Genomic DNA, 19436 nt, shown 5'->3' with positions numbered 1-19436 from the left:
TCCTAGGATCCTGCCATTTACATCATTCTTTTCAGTATGTATACTCTGTCCTATGGATTCTATCAATCAATATAGCAGACTTGTAAACACACATGGATTTTTCTGTGCCTGTTTTGCCCCACCCAGTCACCTGCAGTGACAGCTCACTGTAAATTCTGCCCAAATTAATGTTAGAAATTAATGTGGGAAAGTATTGAAAATGCACTGAAATATGATCAGTAACAGCAGGTTAGAAATGGTGCACGGATTGGCGGGGAGAGGACTGGGGTTGGACATGACCCAAGAATAAATACAGTATATGTGAGTATGTAATCGGGTTGATTGAGCAAGGAAGAGTCCTTGACTGTTTAAGGTCAGTATGTTTATAACCTCAGTGCCATCATACACCTGACACAAGGATAGCGGCACATAAGTCATTCATTTCTGCAGAGTCGTACAAAATATGTGTGTGTTCAAAGGCAGCTTGTTCTGAGAACTCTCGCCAGGTTATTGATTCTTGCAACAGGACCTCTTCCCAGAATAATGGGGGAAAAAATCTGGTGCTGATTTTAGGAACCTGCATGACCCGTTATGAATACTAGACTTGGTAATTAGTTTTCATTTTGATTGACTTTTCACTAATAGTTTACAAAGGACCATTAAAGGCGGCTCCACTTATGTGGCATCCTAATTATGCTTTGCAGCTTCATTAAAAGCTCAAATAAAGGTAAAGTTGTATTCTGACAACTCGCAAGTAAATCAAGCAAGTAAAGTTCTGTGCAGCAACTAATGTGTGTGTGTTTTTGCAGTACCTAAAATAATAGTGGTAGCTCCAGGGTTCCTACAGCAGCTTGCATCAGTTGAGGCAAATATATTTTTAGCTCAGATTTCTTTTGTACACTGAGCACCAGAAATACTATGAATACTGAGATGTTAAACACAATTGTGTTTGCAACACTATTGCTTTGAATTTGTGTATGCGCAATTGCACACTGCAATTGTTGACAAAAAACATTGCATTGTGGGTAAAAATACTGACCGAAAGTTGCACTTTGCACACTTGTAAATTTGCAGTTGTAAATAATCTATAATTTATTTTCTTTCCACAGTTCCGTGAGAATGTGAAGGACCTGATGCCTAAGCTGCCCCCTTATTCTCAGGATGACTATTTCTTACTGCGGTGGTTGCGAGGTGAGTGTTGTTACATACGATAAGAATTTTGATACTGGAGTCCTTGAAAAGAATTTTATGGCAGTCGGAATATAGGAATGAAATAACAAGATAATCTTGGGGGTGTCCAACAAGCACTTTACCCTTATAATAGATAGCATGAGCAATTCCATAAGCTTCAAACAGAATTTAACCCTCTCCCTCCTCCACAAGCACCATATTGAGCAGCCCACAAGAAACAAAAAAGAATCAGCACCAAAGTGATATGGTAGGGTGCTTGCGATGGCAATAAATGAATCTTTATATGGACAAGCAAAGCAGTATGTTGTTATTATCTCTCTTTATACATTTTTAAAAAAAAATGAGTCTGCAAATACAGGAAAAGACTTGGGTCGACACCCCCTTGGGGCCCGCTGGAGTGCACAAAGGTATACTGCAGGCAGCACAGCAGGGGATGTGCGTATATCCGGAGGCCGATGGTGTGAACCCGGGCATGGCAGAATACAGCTTTATTTCTGTTTTTTAATTAAAAAATGAATATCACAGTGAATAAAATCTCAGTGAGCACTACATACTTTGCAAGGCATGGTTTATTTTTATTTATTTGACAGGCTTGACCCGCTTGTCTGTTGCTACTGACCCTTGATTCGTAGTACTATTTTAGAAATAGTATAAGGGCAGTGGCTGACGGGGAGATTTGTTGCCAGCGATTATTTATGCATGACTGCGGGTGACAAATCTCCCAAAAATGCCTCTCCATTAGAAATAACTGAAATCGCTGGCGATAAAACCTACGTATCAAAAAGTCGCCAAAAGTTTCCACCAAAGGCAATTTCAGGCGACTTCGGAAGAAGTAAGAGATGCATTGGTTTTACCGCCAGAAATTTCAGTTATTTCTAATGGAGAGACATTTTCGGGAGATTTGTCACCTGCATTTTTATCACTGGTGACAAATCTCCCCGTTGGCCACTGAGATTAAAGTAGTTCTAAGACAAATTTATCAGTTTAGGGGTGAAGACTGATAACAGTTATATGGGAAAATGTATCAGAGATACTGCCACAGATTTAGGTTAGGTAGAGAATCATGGATCCCGAGTAGTTAAAGAGTTACAGATTAGAGGTTGTTGTCCTGTAATATAATCTCTGTGTAATCTCCTATTTGTTTCCCCAGCCAGAAGCTTTAACCTGCAGAAAGCAGAGAATATGCTCCGAAAGGTGAGGACTTTATACCTAATGAAGCTGTGATAATAACAAGCGTATTTAACCTGCTCTGCACAACTTGCCATTGCAATCACACTAATAAAGCATAACATAGAAAGTGGATTATTTTAATTTAATGCAGGTGTACCCAGAATGCAAAAAGCACACCAAAATGTACTGGTTTTGTACAATGAATGGGGGTGTGTGTATTTATTAAATGGGCCAATTGTTACGGGCATTATTTAACGGTAATAACTATAAAATTGTCACTTAGCTCATCTCCATTCAGAAGGGGATTGAAGGCAGTATGGAAGGCAATAGTGGGCACAGCGCCGATCCCAGGACTGCTGCCACCTGAGGCCGCAGCCAGATGCCGCCCTCCCTCTGCCGCTCCGTGCTTAAAAATAAGCGACGGAGCAGGTCAAAAGAGGGCAGCATCGCTAGTGCATTGAGCGCAACTGCGCTCTTTGCATTAGCGGAGCCGAATTTCCATCTTAAAACCCTGAAATTCGGCTCTTAAAGTTACAAGAGGTGGCTTTTTGCCACCCCTTCAGGCAAGGTTCTCACCTTGCTTCATGGCAGGAGAGGCCCTGAGTGGGCAGGAAAGTGATATGAAATCAGTTGCTGGTGCTCACAGGATTGTGGGAAATATTGAGCACACCTTCTTCCTCCTAACAGGGGAACTATTGCAAAAATGTAAATTTAGTGTACGCTGTATCATACTGAAATAAGAAATTTAAATGTAATCAATTAAAAGGGTTATTTTTTAGTTTAATGTGTTATTCTGAGAAAATTTGCAGTTGGTTTTAATTTTTTTATTATTTGCAGTTTTTGAGTTATGTAGCTTTGTATTCAGCAGCTCTCCAGTTTCCAATTCCAGCAATCTGGTTGTTAGGGTCAAATTACCCTGGCAACCATGCATTGATTTGAATAAGAGACTGGAATATGAATAGGAGAGGCCTGAATAGAAATATGACTAATCAAAAGTAGCAATAACAATATATTTGTAGCCTTACAAAGCCTTACATCTGTTTTTTTAGATGGGGGTTTTAAAGCTGAAAAGAGTCAGAAGCTGGCCATTCTATAACATACTAAAAGTGAACCGCCCCTTTAAAAATTCTGAATCGGAAAAAATCAAGTTTGTTTTCACTAACTTCACTTCCCCCTCATACCATCTGCCTCTCTCTTGATTCTTTCTTTATGTAGGAGTTGGGAGTCTGATTTTGATTGACAGTTAGGTCTGATATAGCCTTTGAGGACGGACTCATTTTGCCTAGAAGATATGTTAGAGCTTGCTCATTTAAAGTCAATAGAAATCCTGTCTCTCTACATACAGGATTTGCTCCAAAGTTGTTACGGTATGTTAGATTGTTTGTGCTGGAATCAGTTAAGTGAGCTCTAATATATCTGCTAGGAAAGCCCCTCTAGATATATTAGATCCAACTGTTAATGAGAAACTTTATTATATCTGAAATGGTATAGAATTTTTAATATTATTTTTTATTTTATGAAGAATGTTTCATATTTAAGTGAGATGAAGCTTATATTACATTTTCAGGACAGTATTCATTTAGCCAGAGCTGTATAGATAAATTGCCCCACACCAAGTATAACTAATCAAGAACTTTTTGTTGTACTTTAATTTGAACCAGGGATTCATTTGTCAGGAAATGGCATATAGATTTAAGAGATTAACACCAGGTTAGATAACCATTACCTAGCTCTGGGATCCCCAACCTTTATCACCCATGAGCAGCAGTCTGTTGTTAAAAGAGTTGAGGAGCAAAGCAAGCTTGAATAATGTTCCTGGGTGGTGCAAAATATGATTGGCCATTTGGTAGTCATTATGTTGACTGGCAGACTACAGGAGGCTCTGTTTGGCAGTACACCTGGTTTTTCTGCAACAAAAACTTGCCTCCAAGCCAGGAATTCAAAAATAAGCACCTGCTTTGAGGCCACTGGGAGCAACATTCAAACGGTTGGTGAGCAGCATGTTGCTCACGAGCCACTGGTTGAGGTTGATTGCTGAACGTGCGTCAAGCACAAGAAAATGCATCATGCTGCATATAGTAAAACGCAACTCAACCTGGCAGAATATAATGGAATCAATTAGCTAATGCATTTTTTCTCACTCAACCTGTGTTTTAACGCACTTCAAACCCTTTAAAAAAACATGCAGTAAAAAACGTCCGTGTGTAAGAGCCATTAAGGTCGGCTTCGTGTTTGGCCCATGAAAAACTACCAGATCACTTGTAATTAGGCACACATGTAGATAGGCAGTTTTCACACTCATTAATGGGGTAAATGACTGTATGAACTACGACTGGCAGGCTCGCTAACGGCTCATACTGACAAGCGTTTCTTAGTTTTAAAGCATTCAGCTGCATGCAAGTGCAGGAAGAAATGCAATCAGCTCTTTTGGAGGGGCCTTCAGGCAACATGCTGCATTCCACCTGCTGCATTCCACCTTTACTAGGGGTGGTAGACCAACCAAAATGCAAACTATTCAGCACTAATCAGATTGGATCAGACACCAATGGAACGAATAAACCTTTGCTTTCTAAAACTTAACTTTTTTAGCCTTGTTCTTTATACAGTCTCAACAGTGTGCTTGCTATCGATAAAAGGCTATAAAATAAAGGTTATCATTGCAAACGTAACAGTAGAGCACTGTATCTTGTGTCTTTGCCTTAGTCTTAGTTTCCATATTACTTTCCATGATACATTCTATCTCATAACTGTTCTTGCTCTGTTTTATAGCATGTTGAATTTCGAAAGCAAATGAATGCAGATAATGTGCTGGAAAAATGGCAGCCTCCAGAGGTAAGTGTAAATGTGGCAAGTGTTTTGTATCTGCTGAAAAACCCACTGCAGACACAATTGTTTTGGCCTACTCTGGTCCTAGTATTAGTTCTTAAATTTGTATTATCTTTCTTGGATATGTAGCATGTAAGTGAAAACAGTTAAATGTAAGCTGTTCTTGCAGTAGTGTACACCACTGAAGAGATGACGCTGGACTGCATCACTATGATTAAGCTTTCACAAAATTAAGGGGCCCATTTACTAAGGGTCGAAGTGAATTTTCGAATGAAAAAACTTTGAATTTCGAAGTCATTTTTGGGTACTTCGACCATCGAATAGGCCAAATTCGACTTTGATTCGAATTGAAAATACTTCACAAATTCAACCATTCGATAATCAAAGTACTATCTCTTTAAAAAACTCCGACCTTAAACCTGCCGGATTGCTATGTTAGCCTATGTGGACCTCCTAGAACCTATAGCCAGTATTTGGCTACGTTTTGAAAAGTCGAAGGATTTTTTTGTAAAATTGTACTATCGAATGATCTTAAAAATCGTACAATTCGAATGTCGGACTACCCTATTCGATGGTCGAATTTCAAAGTTTTTTTCACTTCAAAATTCGACCCTTGATAAATCTGACCTAAGTCTCCCATTTGGGAGCACAGTTTATTAGATTTCTATTAAATATACTACAGCAGTGCTGTCCAAGTTCTGTGGTACCGAGGGCCAAAATTTTACTGGCCTATGTGGAGGAGGGGCAATAATGGAAGTCAGTGTTGACCACGCCCCATTTTAAACCACACCCACTGTAAACCACACCCATATTACCACAAGAACTTTTAAGATCATATCCACATTAACGGTGGCAGCACACCAAAAAATCAAATGGTTGGTGCTCACTGCAGGGAAATCCCTCATCACTCATATGTGAAAAATTGAAGTCATGTTAAAAATATACCCTTAAATCCATATGCTTCATCCTACCCTGTGGATAATACAAAACCCCCCAACAAATGATTAAACACCTCAGGGGCCCCTAACAACAATTTCCAAATGCTAATAACCCCAAGAACAAACCCCTAACAGGCTTACATTCCACAGGTAGCATAGGGCAAGCAGAGAATGGCACACACACACAGCACTGAGCAAGTAGAGAATGGCACACACAAGCAGCACTGGGCAAGCAAAGATGGCACACACAGGGAGGCAGGGCCGGGCCAAGGTATTTTTGCACCCTAGGCAAAGGCTTCAATCAGTGCCCCCCACCCAGTCCTGCATTACCATTTCCCACCTTACCAGTCATATAGCCCCCTGTACCTGTGCCAGCACCTATCATATTGCCTCCATTTGTACCTATGCCAATGGCAGTCAATCTCTCAGATTGCCCCCAGGCCCCAATCTGTACCTGTGCCAGCATAAACCAAAACATCCATCATATTTTTGCCCCCAATGTATAACTATGCCAGCAGCAGCCAAATATCCATCATATCATGTGTTTACCTGTGCAAGTAGCAGCCAAGATATTGCCCACAAATATGTACCTGTGCCAGCAGCTGCCAAAAGGGAGCTGGGGAATGATTCTGTCTGGAGCAGGGGATTTATAAAGTTGAAAAACTATTAAAGGCCAAGCAAATCAGGGTTTAAAAAAGAAAGAAAGGAAATTCTCCTTAAAAGTGTGCCCCCCCCATGATTGCGCCCTAGGTGGGCACCTACTCTGCCTGCCCCAGTTCCAGCCCTGCAGGGAGGGAAGGCAGAACAGAGCAGGAGACAAGTAAAGCTCTCAGTCTAATATGTACTACATACAGTGCTGGTTCCCCTTTAGCAGTTTGTATAAGGTGTGAACAGGTGAACAATGTGGGCAGTTTCAGTCTGGATCTCAGGTGTGAACAGTACAGGGGTTTTAGGATATAAACAATAGAGGTGTCACAAGTGTGAACAATACAGGGGGATCACAGGTGTGAACAATACAGGGGGTTAGAGTCTGAATTTGAGGTTTATACAATGCAGGGTGCAGTTTATCTCTGTAGTGATACCTTTTAAAGTTTACATATGGTAAACAGACAGCATCTGGGGGGCCAAAGAAGGGGGGGTTGTGGGCCGCATGCGGGCCGCCAGTTGGACAGCCCTGTGCTACAGTATGTATATATAATAGAAGCATCAATCTCAGTTGGATGTAAGGGTGGTGGCAGACGGGGAGATTAGTGGGCCAGTGACAAATTTTCTCTACTGTGAGTGACTAATCTAACTAAATGCCTACACGCCGTCAAGAATACGAATCGCTGACGGGATGGCATACAAATCCCTTCGGATTTCCAAAGTTCCAATCTTCCTGTCTGGCACCACCCTTAAGGTGAAAATAGAGATCACCAGAGTTAGCCACACACAACTCTTTATTCTCTTGTTTGTAGGTGTTTCTAGATACATATTTAAAAAGGGCGAGTGTAAATTGATCCTCTGATAAATACAATCAGTAAACAAACAGTACAATTGAATAAATTCTTTACTAACAGTTTGCACTTGAGATAAGGAATGCATCTCTCTTTCACAGCTATAATGTCAAGCAGGAAGACCAGTTCCAGTTCACTTTTTTTCTTTAAAATAAAATGACAACAGTTACACCCCTACTGAATGTATTCAGAAAACACTTTACAATGGACTGGCTAGAAACTACTTTGAAAAAAAACAAAAAACATTAAGTTTTCATGGGAGAGTTATATTGCCATATGCTACCTTACTTCACATTCATAGGTGCATCAGGACTACACTGTTCTATTAAACTAGCATCTTACTTCAAGATCCTGCTTTCAGACTTGCTCCATGCTAATGGCATGTGTTTTGTACCATAACTTTTTTTCTGTTCTCCCTATCTCTGCCTTTAATAAGTTCATAAATGTTAGACACAATAAAACACGTGGCAAAAAACAAAATGCTTAATTGAAGTTTACTTCAATTGTATACAGTTGTTACATGGGCTCTCCATTTTTTATGCATTTCCAGAAAATACAATGATTTATCCTCTGGGCCTGTGTTATATTTCACAGTTCACAACTTAATGGTAGATTTTGGGGCAAATTTATTATACCAGGCTTCATTACAAAAAAAAGGTGAAATTTTTTATGCATTTTTTCTTAGAGCAATTTCTGCCAGAAGTTACAGAGGTCTGAAGCGATGTAGAATAATGGTGGCAAATTAGGCGTTCGCATAGCATAAAATAAAATACACCTTGATAAATTCTCCATTTATTTTGCACAACATAATAAATAAGTGAATACTTCAGTTTGCAGACCATAACCTCTAAATCTGAATGCCATATTACACCTATTACAGCACTTACTGTGAATTTCTGGGCTGGCCTGCTCTAGGGCCAAATGATTTTATGTATCATATCTCGGATTTGGCCTAATTCCTCAATGAAGGATTCTGCAGGATCTGAACTGCTAAACCAAGCCACATCCAAACCCTTGAAGCCAGATTATTTTACAACTCTGGACAGTAGAAGGCAAAAGCTTTTTGTTCATAGATGGTACTATATTTTTATTCTCAGCAAGTTTGAGTAAGCACATTATGGTATGGGCTCCTTAGTGTATCATTTAAGATTCAGCCACATGCAAAAATTCAGTGCATCCCTTGAATTTATGCCAGGGTTGCAATATTTCTTTGCTGGACTGCTTGTAAAATAATTAGCAATTTAATTCTTCAATCACCTGACTTAATCTGAGGATAAAACTAATCTATGGTAATCCATGATACCTGAAGTTGCTCTGCTGCGTCTGTGTGCCGTGTGCATGCCCTTAAAATCTTTTCATGAAGTGTCCAAAAGAATTTATCACAACATTAAGTGGATTCATAATGAACTGAATGTATTTCTGTCTGTGTACAGTTACACCCTCTACCTTCCACTGTTTGCTTTGGAAAGCCTTTTTGACGTATTTGAAGGAATATGTAGGACATAGTGCATATGAGTTTATGAACTAGAAATGTCGGATCTTGGAATGTAAGCCTTGTTAGTGTTAACAGGTTATCAGGTTTATCATAACTACAATCTTATCGGTTTATATGCAAGTAAATCTGTTCTGCCCAAAGAAACTTGTCTGATTAGTATTAATCCTTACTCTGACAGTTTTGTAATGCATGCAGGACCCACCCTTCCTGCATCTGGTTGAATTCATAGGTGTATAATGTATATAGAAATATTGCTGCACACACACAGTTCCTACAAACAAAATACCTACGTACATATGCACTTTGTAATTTAAGCTCCCACTCTCAGCTCTCTTACACTAAATTAAGTGCAAATATTAGAAAAATAAAGCTCAAATATTTAAGACGCATGTATGGGACATTTCTCCATAAAATTGTTGCATCATAGCCCAGTACATAATGATGTCTGAACAGGACATGGAAATCTACTGACACTTTGCATAGACACTGGTTGAATGGCATCTCTTTTGGTCATAATATCTGGTGATTTTGCTGGTGTCCTGAAGTTCAGACATGTGGATGGACAAAAGGTAAATTGTTTGAGTTAGTATTTAATCATGGTATCTACAACCCTACAAACCATAGACATTTGATTGAAGCTCACTGCAATTTCCCTCAGTATGTGTAAGCTAGCTGTACATTATAATACATGGCATCTGAGTTGGCTAAATCACTGGGCTGACTTTACCATTAGAAAACACAAAGCGTCATGGCTGCCCATGAGTATAGGGTTCCTTTTAAACGAAACAAATGATATATTATTTTATTAGATTAACTTGGGTATATACATTGAGTATGGAACACAAAAACAGCTTTATTGTCTTTATTGAAGTAACTCCAAAAAATCAAAAAGTAATTATAATATAATGTACTGCTGTCCTGCACTGTGATGTGCGGTTGACAAAAATTCAGTGTGCACCTGACCCTAACCCGGGCCTTCAGCACCCGTACCTGATCCTAACCTGGTGCACTTCTCTGTTTATAGACCAATGCCCTCCCCGCTCTGATGCCATGGAACTGGAGGGGCATGCAGGCACAAGACTATAAAAAGCCACGCATGAAAGCTGGTCACTGTAAGGTCACGGACGGGGTGGATGCAGGCTAAAGTTCAACCCGAACCCACCCCAGCCTGCAAACAGTGTGTGGAAGTGAGCCCAAATCCACCCAACCCACAGGCCGGCCCACACATGACTACTTCCCTGGTAAAAGTTCTGTGTTTGCTTCAGAAATTCAAGTTGCAAAAAAGGAGAAAAGGCACAGATTACATAGCAGATAACAGATAAGCACTGTAGAATAGAATTGTGTTTTACCAGACTTACATGTATCTATTATCTGCTGTGTAACCTGTGTTTTCCTTTTTCCATCTTAAATAGCAGCCCCCATGGCTACAAAGCAGCTTGTTTATATAAACTATACTAGTCTTTCTGAAGCAAACACAGAACTTTTTAAAACACAGGGCAGCAGTACATTATATTATAATTACCTTGATACACTTTAATTTTTTGGTATTCCTGTTCATTTAAGTTGCTGTGTGTCTCCTCACACTTCCTTTACAGAGCAGTTTTTTTTTTTATGTCTCCCATAGGTGGCTCAGAAATACCTGTCAGGAGGCTTGTGTGGACATGATAGGGAAAACAGTCCCATCTGGTATGATGTTATTGGGCCCCTAGATCCCAAGGGACTCTTGTTCTCAGCTTCAAAGCAGGACCTCATGAAAACCAAAATGCGGGACTGTGAGCTTCTGTACCGCGCATGCCGAATGCAGAGTGAAAAGGTAAAAGCCACTGTCTCTGGCCACATATTGTGGATGTTATGCAGTGCAGTGGTCAGTCAATACAAGAAGTAGCATAGATATAGCCACATGATTCAAGATATCTAAATGAGACAAGTCACTGATTTTAAAGCAAGTATGACTTGCACGCATTGAAGTAAGTCTTTGGCAAATTTAAGGTTTCCGTTCATGTTGATGCTATTTACACACTACACATATTTATAGTTATTGGGTTAAGGCTATCATCATTTAATGTGGAAGCAAGTTGCCTTAGTGTTTCTTCTCTCATCAACAGCACTCACATGTCTATTGGCTTGTTAGCTGTTGTTTCCACACCAATGTGCTTGCTGGCTTCTGCTGAGAAACTAAGCTTAGGGGGTCAAAATATCAGTAGGAAGTGAAGTTACAGCTATCATAGATGTTGGTGTTATAGGGTTGATTATCCAAACTTGGCCTCTAAACTTGGGTAATTGACCATAGTCCAGTGACTGTGCTATGAGTTAGCAGAAAATCACATTAGAGGCTACTTGAGGAGTTTTCAGAGGCACTCAATAAAGGGCTTTGGTGGCATTTAGTTCTTCTTTAAACTGCTGGATTGCCATTGCTGCTGTTTCTCAGTGTGCTAGCCCCATACTGTATGCAAATGGCATTGTTTGCCTAAAAGCAGTAATCCATAGCAGACAATCATCAGATAGCATTTACTGGTCACCTATTCATAAGCAACTATTTATTGACTGCTATAGTATACTGCTACTGGGCAGGCCCAGGCTGGCAATCTGTGGGTTCTGGCAAATGCCGGAGGGGCTGCTGTACGGTCCCATAGAAAGTCACTATTTAGTGGGCTGGTGGAGGACTATTTGGGCCTCTGTGTACTTGGAATGCCAGGGCCTATTTTGACTCGCAGTCCAGACCTGCTACTGGGCCTATAATTACCTATGGGGGTAGGTGTTGAATAAAAAAATGTATTTATTTATTTGTAGCTCGACAAGAGGGTGGAAGACGTGGTTATGATTTATGATGTGGAAGGTCTGGGGTTGAAGCACCTCTGGAAACCTGCAGTGGAGTTATATGGAGAGGTAAGAAATAACATATAGAAGAGCTTATTTACTAACACAAGGGGCAGTTCAGAGTGCAAAACGACATGTATTATTATAGGTAATAATCATAGGTTTCTGCCTCTTTACATTCTTCTCTATATTTGCACAGAAAACACGGCACATAAATGCAAAGAGGAACCCCGAATTAACACCTGCATTGGGGAAGGGTGTTACTTAAAAGGCTCCCTCTAAATGTTGTAGCTGTACTGCAGGCAAACACTGTATAGACTCTCTGGTTTGAGCTTTCTATTATAATTACTCAGATATACATAGTAGATTAAAGGAACAGTTCAGTGTGAAAATAAAAACTGGGTAAATAGATAGGCTGTGCAAAATAAAAAATGTTTCTAATATAGTTACAAAAATGTAATATATGGAGTGAACAGATGTCTAATAAAACAGCCAGAATCCAACTTCCTGCTTTTCAGCTCTATAACTCTGAGCTAGTCAGCGACTTGAAGGGAGACCACATGGTACATTTCTGTTCAGTGAGTTTGTAATTGATCCTCAGCATTCAGCTCAGATTCAAAAGCAACAGATATGACCCATGTGGCCCCCTTCAAGTCTCTGATTGGTTACTGCCTGGTAACCAGGGTAACCAGTCAGTGTAAACCAAGAGAGCTGAAAAACAGGAAGTAGTGATCTGACTGACTTGTTATACATCAAATCACTTATTTTTACACTGAACAATTCCTTTAACATTAGCACTTTTCCAAACATTCACCCTCACAGACACATTTTAGAGGAGCAGCCATAGCAGTTCAACAGAGTGATGCAGCAGTTGGTTCTTGACCCTAACTAACTCAAGAACTCAAGCTATAATGTACAGTAACTTTAGATTTTTGGCTTCCCCTTAGTTGTTCTGCTTACCCTTACAAAGAACACTCTGCAGTTTTCTTTGAAAAGACAGAGAATTGTGGGTGGGAAGTGTTCTAGTTTCTTTTTATTTGTTTAATTTTAATGTATGTTTATTATTTTTACTAAACAGAAAAAAAAGAAATTCAAAACAAAAAAACAAGTATGCCAGGTCTCATCATTGCTTACGTACAATGTTTATAGATACCATACATTAGAAACAGTTTCAATCTACAGTATAGCACTAAACTAAAAATATTATTTTGCATTGTGGTCATACGCCTATAGATAGAAATTAGGAGGGCCACTGCTATATGATCTCCTTGATGGCTTTCCAGATCCGTATTGTAGGCATTTCATTTGAGAACCAATTTTAAAAAAAGGGTTTTATAGGTTTTTTTATAGCACTAGTGTTGCGTCCCCCCTCCACAGACCCCCTCTCAGGAAAGGTGAGGGGGCGGCATTGTAGGAGCCACTTCAGGTGGGTCCTGCCTCAGAAACGCCCCTGTGTCTATCAGTAGGGTCAATGCCCAAGTTTGTAACAAAAACTGTGTATTTACATGAGGATTCTAGTTATAGATTTTTTTTCTCTGTTTTCCAGGTTCTGCAGATGTTTGAAGATAATTATCCAGAGGCACTGAAAAGGCTCTTTGTTATCAAAGGTAAAGAGACCTAAGCTAGAATGCACCCAGGTAGTATCATATTCAGTAATATGGTCATTTGATAAAGGGTGAAAGCTGAGCAAACTTACTTTGATAAATATTCCCCTAAAAACATACACATGTGAATATGTAGAGAGAGCCGGGGACTACCATTCTGGCAAACTATGTATTCAACCATTGATAAATAGGCCAAGAAAGAATTCTTGCCTAGCTACATTTCTTCTTTCTCTCTCAACAGTTATTCTTTGGCATTATCACTATTTAAGCACAATGTGCAACTTGTGCAATGCTGTACCTGCTAGTAGTAGGATTCCCTTAGCAGGACTTGGGCATTAGTCCAAGGGAATTGGACGTTGATGCCATTATTAACATTGCACCATTCCAACAAAAAAAAATCAGGAAAAATAGTGTGTGCAGCAGACGCATTGTGGGTAAAAAATGTTGCACTTTGCACTGCATTTGTAAACTATGCTTTTTGTTTTTCTTTTGTCAGCGCCTAAACTCTTCCCGGTGGCTTATAATCTCATCAAGCACTTTCTGAGTGAGGACACCCGCAGAAAGATCATGGTTTTAGGTGGTAAGTAATGCACATAGATCTGGAAAAAAATATACATTTTTATTCTTATCAGAGGAAAGAATTCAGAGCATTATTTGCATGATAATTGGAATTACTAATGTTTTTGTCTTGTCAACAATGCATGCTAGTGTTTGAAATTTTTTCAGGGATATTTTCAGGGGGAGGGATAACTAGTGAGAAAACAGCCCATGTGTCTGCTGGGGGTGGGTGGACCAGGATATACTTACTAATAAGCAGTTTCTGTATATTAAATATTTAGGGGAGAGCCCTAAAATGATTTTGCTGTGGGGCTCATTTATGTCTTTTTCCATCACTGGCTGATTTTGAAGGATTTTAGCACAAATACTTAGATCGATTGAATAAAAATAAAATCCTTCTAATCGAACAATTTTAATTGATCAAATGATTTTTATTCGATCAAAAAAAACTTCGAAAAGTGCTGGGGAAGGTCCGCATAGGCCAACATTGCACCTCGGTAGGTTTAAAGTGGCAAAGTATGAAGTCTAAGTTTTTTTTAAAGAGACAGTACTTCGATTATCGAATGGTCGAATAGTCAAACGATTTTTAGTTCGAATCGTTCAAATTAAAGTCGAAGGTCGTAGTAGCCTTATCGATGGTCGAAGTACCCAAAATAATACTTTGAAATTCGAAGTTTTTTTCATTCGAAACCTTCACTCGCGCTTAGTAAATGTGCCCCTTATTGTTTACTTTTCTTTGGATTTCTGCAGATAACTGGCAGGAGGTGCTTAAGAAATATATAGCTCCTGAGGAACTGCCCCAGTATTATGGAGGAACGCTGACTGACCCTGATGGTGACCCGAAATGTAAATCAAAGGTACATTAAAAAATAAACTTTTTGCAATCATAACATCAAGTAATTTTTCCCCATATACCAGAATATTCTAGCTTCTTAAACACTTTCATTATTCAGGAAATGATTAGTGCAAATTATTTTTTAAATCTTCCTGAACACTGAATAATATAAAATTTATTGGAATACATATGATATTTACATGTCACTCAGACATAAAAAGCTGTATAATAAAAGTCCTTTGCTAGATAAACATAAACCCAAATTCTTGTTTTTTAATGTTTATTAAAACACCCATATCAGTTATAATCTTGTTTAAAAGTCTCAGTTTAAAAACTACAATTAGGCGGAATACCAGGTAGTCTGTATGCCAATTCTTTTATCATGATTTTTTTGAATAAAAACTAGCTTTTTATGGCATTAGAGATTTATGGGATATTCTTTTTGGTTTTTGATTTAAAAGTCTCAGTTGTCAATCATGTATTGCCTGCTAATTCTCTTTTCCTTAGGCATAGAAGAGGGGCAGGCACAGGGGTGTAACTACAGAGGAAGCAGACTCTGTGGCTGCATGGGGGTATAGGGGCTCCATGAGGCCCTAATTAATATAGAATTTCAATGAATATTCGTAAAAAAGGGCAACCACTAAACATTTTGGGAGCCTGAAAAATAATTTGCTGTGGGGCCCAGTAATATCTAGTTATGCCACTAGGCAGGCAATTACTTTCACTTCCATTCTACACTTCCTACATGTCAGTGGCCTCCTTCCATTCCCCCTCCATCCTCACCATGTATAATTGTAAGCCTGTGCATTGGCATTAGGTCCCCCGTTCTGTCTCATATACAAGATTTTGGGATGATGCAAAGCTTGCCTTAATAACAGTGTCCACAATATGGCCCTTGTCTGCATGCTGTGATTGTGAATTCCAAGACTGAAGAAAACAAGATTTAAAATATTTATATAGTGTAACTAAAGTTTACTTTGTTCATCTAACCTGATTGAAAATTATTTGGAATTATTTCTAAGGGTGACAGGTCCCCTTTAAGTCAGGAGTCAACTTATTGTCATCCATTGTCTGAGGTCTAATTTCTCTTGCAGCTTAACTATGGTGGGGACATCCCTAAGAAATACTATGTCAGAGACCAGGTGGTGCAGAATTATGAAAATATATTGAATATCAGCAGGGGCTCTAGTCAGCAGATGGAATACGAGATTCTCTTCCCTGGCTGCGTCCTCAGGTGAGAGGAAAAATATGTTGCTGTTACAATGCTCTAACCTGCCACACTTCAAATTTATGATTTATTACAGACAATCTGCAAAAGATAATTATTTAATGCAACCTGTAAATGTTATTTTCAGAGTGTACACTATTTCTTTGTACATCAGCATTATTATTTTAGTAAATGTACAATATAAAGTTTTACAGCACATTAGTGGTTTATTACTATTCTCAGGTGGCAGTTCCAGTCTGATGGTGCAGATATAGGTTTTGGAATATACCGCAAGACAAAAGCCGGCGAGAGACAGAAAGCTGGAGAAATGATTGAGGTGTTGTCAAATCAGAGATATAATTCACACATGGTTCCTGAGGATGGAACTTTAACTTGTCCCGAACCAGGAACATGTAAGTCTTGAAATGGATAAAGGGAACTTGTTGGTATATATTGTGGACTAAATGTTTATCTTTTTTAAATATGTTAAAGCAGAAATAAAACAAGAACGAAAGAAACAAATGAAAAAGAACAGTGGAGAGTTATTAAAAGAGGAAAAACTCACTGGTTGGCTTCAAAGGGAATAATATTAATGCCAAACCTGTGGCATTAGTTCAATTCCTGCCATGTTGATGGACAGGAGAGCATGATTAACCACACTATTATAACATTTGAGTGCCAGTGCCCTAGGTCACATCCAACTGATCACAGTGTTTTTTTTATCTTTTTACATTATACTTTTAAGCCAAACATTCCAAACAGTGGAGAGGACAGTTGTTAAGGATGGCACAGAACTTAGGGCATCTGCACATCTTATGAATAAAGTCCACCCAATGTTGTTGAAATTGTCACTTTCTCTCCTCCCTAGTTTATTAAAGTGGACCTGTCATCCAGACATAAAAATCTGTATAATAAAAGTCCTTTTCAAATAAAACATGAAATTCAATTTTTTTTAATATTTAAGGGTTCATAGCTGTTGTAAACTCATTTAAAAATCTCAGCTGTCAATCAAATATTGCCTGCCCCTCCTCTATGCCTTTAGTCAGGTATGATAGGAAAATAAACTTTTATTGTACAGGTATGTCTAGTATCCAGAATGCTTAGAATCTGGGGGGGGGGTTCAGATAAGGGATTTTTTCCATAACTTTGATCAACATATTTTAAGTGTACTGAAAAATATTAAAATATGAAATATATGGAGGGGTTATGCCTTAAGTTCAAGCCTCCCTTTTGAAAGCTCAGCTTTAATGACTTTCCCCCATAGCTCATAATAAGATAACATATAAAGGGGGGGAAATGATCTTGGACCCTAAAGCTGGCCTTACACACAATAGTATTTCATACAAATATTGGTACATTATGTACTATGGATATCTGTCAGTTCCATAATCAAGCAGGTAAATTTAATCTGCAGATGCACTATGCCCCGATATTTTATGTTGCATCTGCAAATAGGGGAGGGAAGAGGAGCTACAGCTTCCATCAATTGTGAACTGGAATTATGTTTTTCTGTGTGTTGCCCCTCGTATACCCTTTCAGTTCGGCCCATTGTCCGATCCGTTGAAGCAGTTCATATGGTTGCCTAATGCACTTGTCAACACACAGTCTGTCTTGTTTCACTCAAAGATTTGTATTTTTTTTTTCAGATGTACTACGCTTTGATAACACATACAGCATCATCCATGCCAAGAAGGTCAGTTACACGGTTGAAGTTCTGCTTCCTGATCACAACTCAGAAGAAAAAATTCAGCAACTAGAAAGCAAGATGGAAAGCAGTCTAAGTCTCTAGAGACACTATCCATATGGCAGAGATCATTTGTTTTGGCAAATCTTTAATGTCAGTTACAGCAATAATGCCTGATTTGGTATAATTGAATTAAGGCACTCAAGAGTTGAGCTGCCTATCCCATTACTTACTGATGACTCATGAGTGCCTTATAATAATATATATCAAGAGACTTGATGCAGTGTATGAACAAAAGCAATCAGTTCATGCTGGAGTCAGAAGTCATGAAAGTGAACAGGTGTAACAGGAAAAAGCTATATTCAGTGCAAGTTAAGTTTGAAGGGAGATGGCATAACAAAAAAGCCAATTTCACTATTAGACACCTTTCAGTCCTGATGAATCTTACATGTCACATGACATGAATGTTTATAGGGACTGCCTAAAGACTTCAATGTGCCAGCATTTGTATGCCTAATGGGTATTAGATGATCGTTCTGAAATAATACATTAATTAGAAACACTTGTTTACTTACAAGAGAGGAGCTCCTTTGTATTTGTAATATACTGTATTATACAGAGCCAGTGTGTGTGTTTCACCCAGTAACATACTAATTGAATTAGGACATTGATTGCATGATAATTAACATTTTTTATCAAATAGGTAATACATTGTGGTGGCTATAGCCTCTGAATATGTCTTCAAAAAAACAACAAGGTAATTGTCCCCCTGATATTTATTAAATATAAAGCAATTAGTTTACATACACATAGCATACATGGTCTTTGTTTACACACCTGAAAGCTCCCTTTCAATGGTGACTAATTTAACAATCAGACAATCGTCTTTTCCTTATAATCTACGGGCACATTAATTGTTTTTTCTTACTGAATAAATTCCAAATTTTTTAAGATAATATTTTGCATCATTGCTTTGATTATGTTAATACAAAAAAAAACAAGGGGGAACAGTGATGGAAACATGTGGGTAGAGAATGACTCAGAATATAAGTGGGCCTATTGAAACGTTCTGCTAAAAATCGCTATGAAGTATTTATACTATCTGGTTTAAGGTGGCCATACATTCACTCGTGAAAAGCAAGATTTGCCAGCTCATTCTGGTGTTACAGTCAGATTTAAAATAAATGTACCAATGTTAATCTTCCAAACCAACATTTTCAAGCCTGTCTGATCAGTGATCTGAGTACACGTGTTACCAGCTTTACTTTCTGCTTAAAGCAGTGGTTTGGTGAATTCATTGGTTAAAACCCTCCCTAAACATTTGATCATGGCTTCCCTTTGTTCATGGTTATATATGCAAAAGCCGCCATGATTCCAAGACTATCTGGGATTTCTGTGTTTACCCCAAATTCTGCTGTAATTGATATTCAAGCAGTGTATCCAAGAGTATCTAGGAGAGCAGAGTGGCATTCTTTTCAAATCTCACCCTAAACCCCCCAGTTTGGGTATCGTGAATTAGAGTTCATGGGTTAAAGCTAGAAACATCTGACTAGGCAAGAGCAAAATATATGTATTGCCTTTGGAGGGTACCGTATATACTCGAGTATAAGCCGTCCCGAGTATAAGCCGAGGTACC

At 38.8% G+C, this 19436-nt stretch overlaps 1 protein-coding gene across 2 annotated transcripts in view; it reads left to right on the top strand.

Moving 5' to 3' along the window:
• sec14l3.S (SEC14-like lipid binding 3 S homeolog) overlaps positions 1-18756 on the top strand; it is a 32030-nt gene extending 13274 nt beyond the window's left edge. For both annotated transcript variants that reach the window (XM_041580233.1, XM_018243988.2), the window contains exons 2-12: positions 1089-1170; positions 2321-2364; positions 5110-5172; positions 10720-10908; positions 11886-11981; positions 13459-13519; positions 14013-14096; positions 14825-14931; positions 16004-16143; positions 16360-16529; positions 17763-18756. In XM_041580233.1, the coding sequence (XP_041436167.1) occupies positions 1113-1170; positions 2321-2364; positions 5110-5172; positions 10720-10908; positions 11886-11981; positions 13459-13519; positions 14013-14096; positions 14825-14931; positions 16004-16143; positions 16360-16529; positions 17763-17905 (1155 nt within the window). In that variant the 5' untranslated portion in view covers positions 1089-1112 and the 3' untranslated portion in view covers positions 17906-18756. The remainder of the gene's footprint in view (positions 1-1088; positions 1171-2320; positions 2365-5109; positions 5173-10719; positions 10909-11885; positions 11982-13458; positions 13520-14012; positions 14097-14824; positions 14932-16003; positions 16144-16359; positions 16530-17762) is intronic.
• The last annotated feature ends 680 nt before the right edge of the window (positions 18757-19436 follow it).

This window comes from Xenopus laevis, chromosome 1S (assembly GCF_017654675.1).
Source record: "Xenopus laevis strain J_2021 chromosome 1S, Xenopus_laevis_v10.1, whole genome shotgun sequence".
Lineage (NCBI taxonomy): Eukaryota > Metazoa > Chordata > Amphibia > Anura > Pipidae > Xenopus > Xenopus laevis.
Note: the sequence above shows the minus strand (reverse complement) of the source record. Positions and strands in the feature narration are given on the sequence as shown.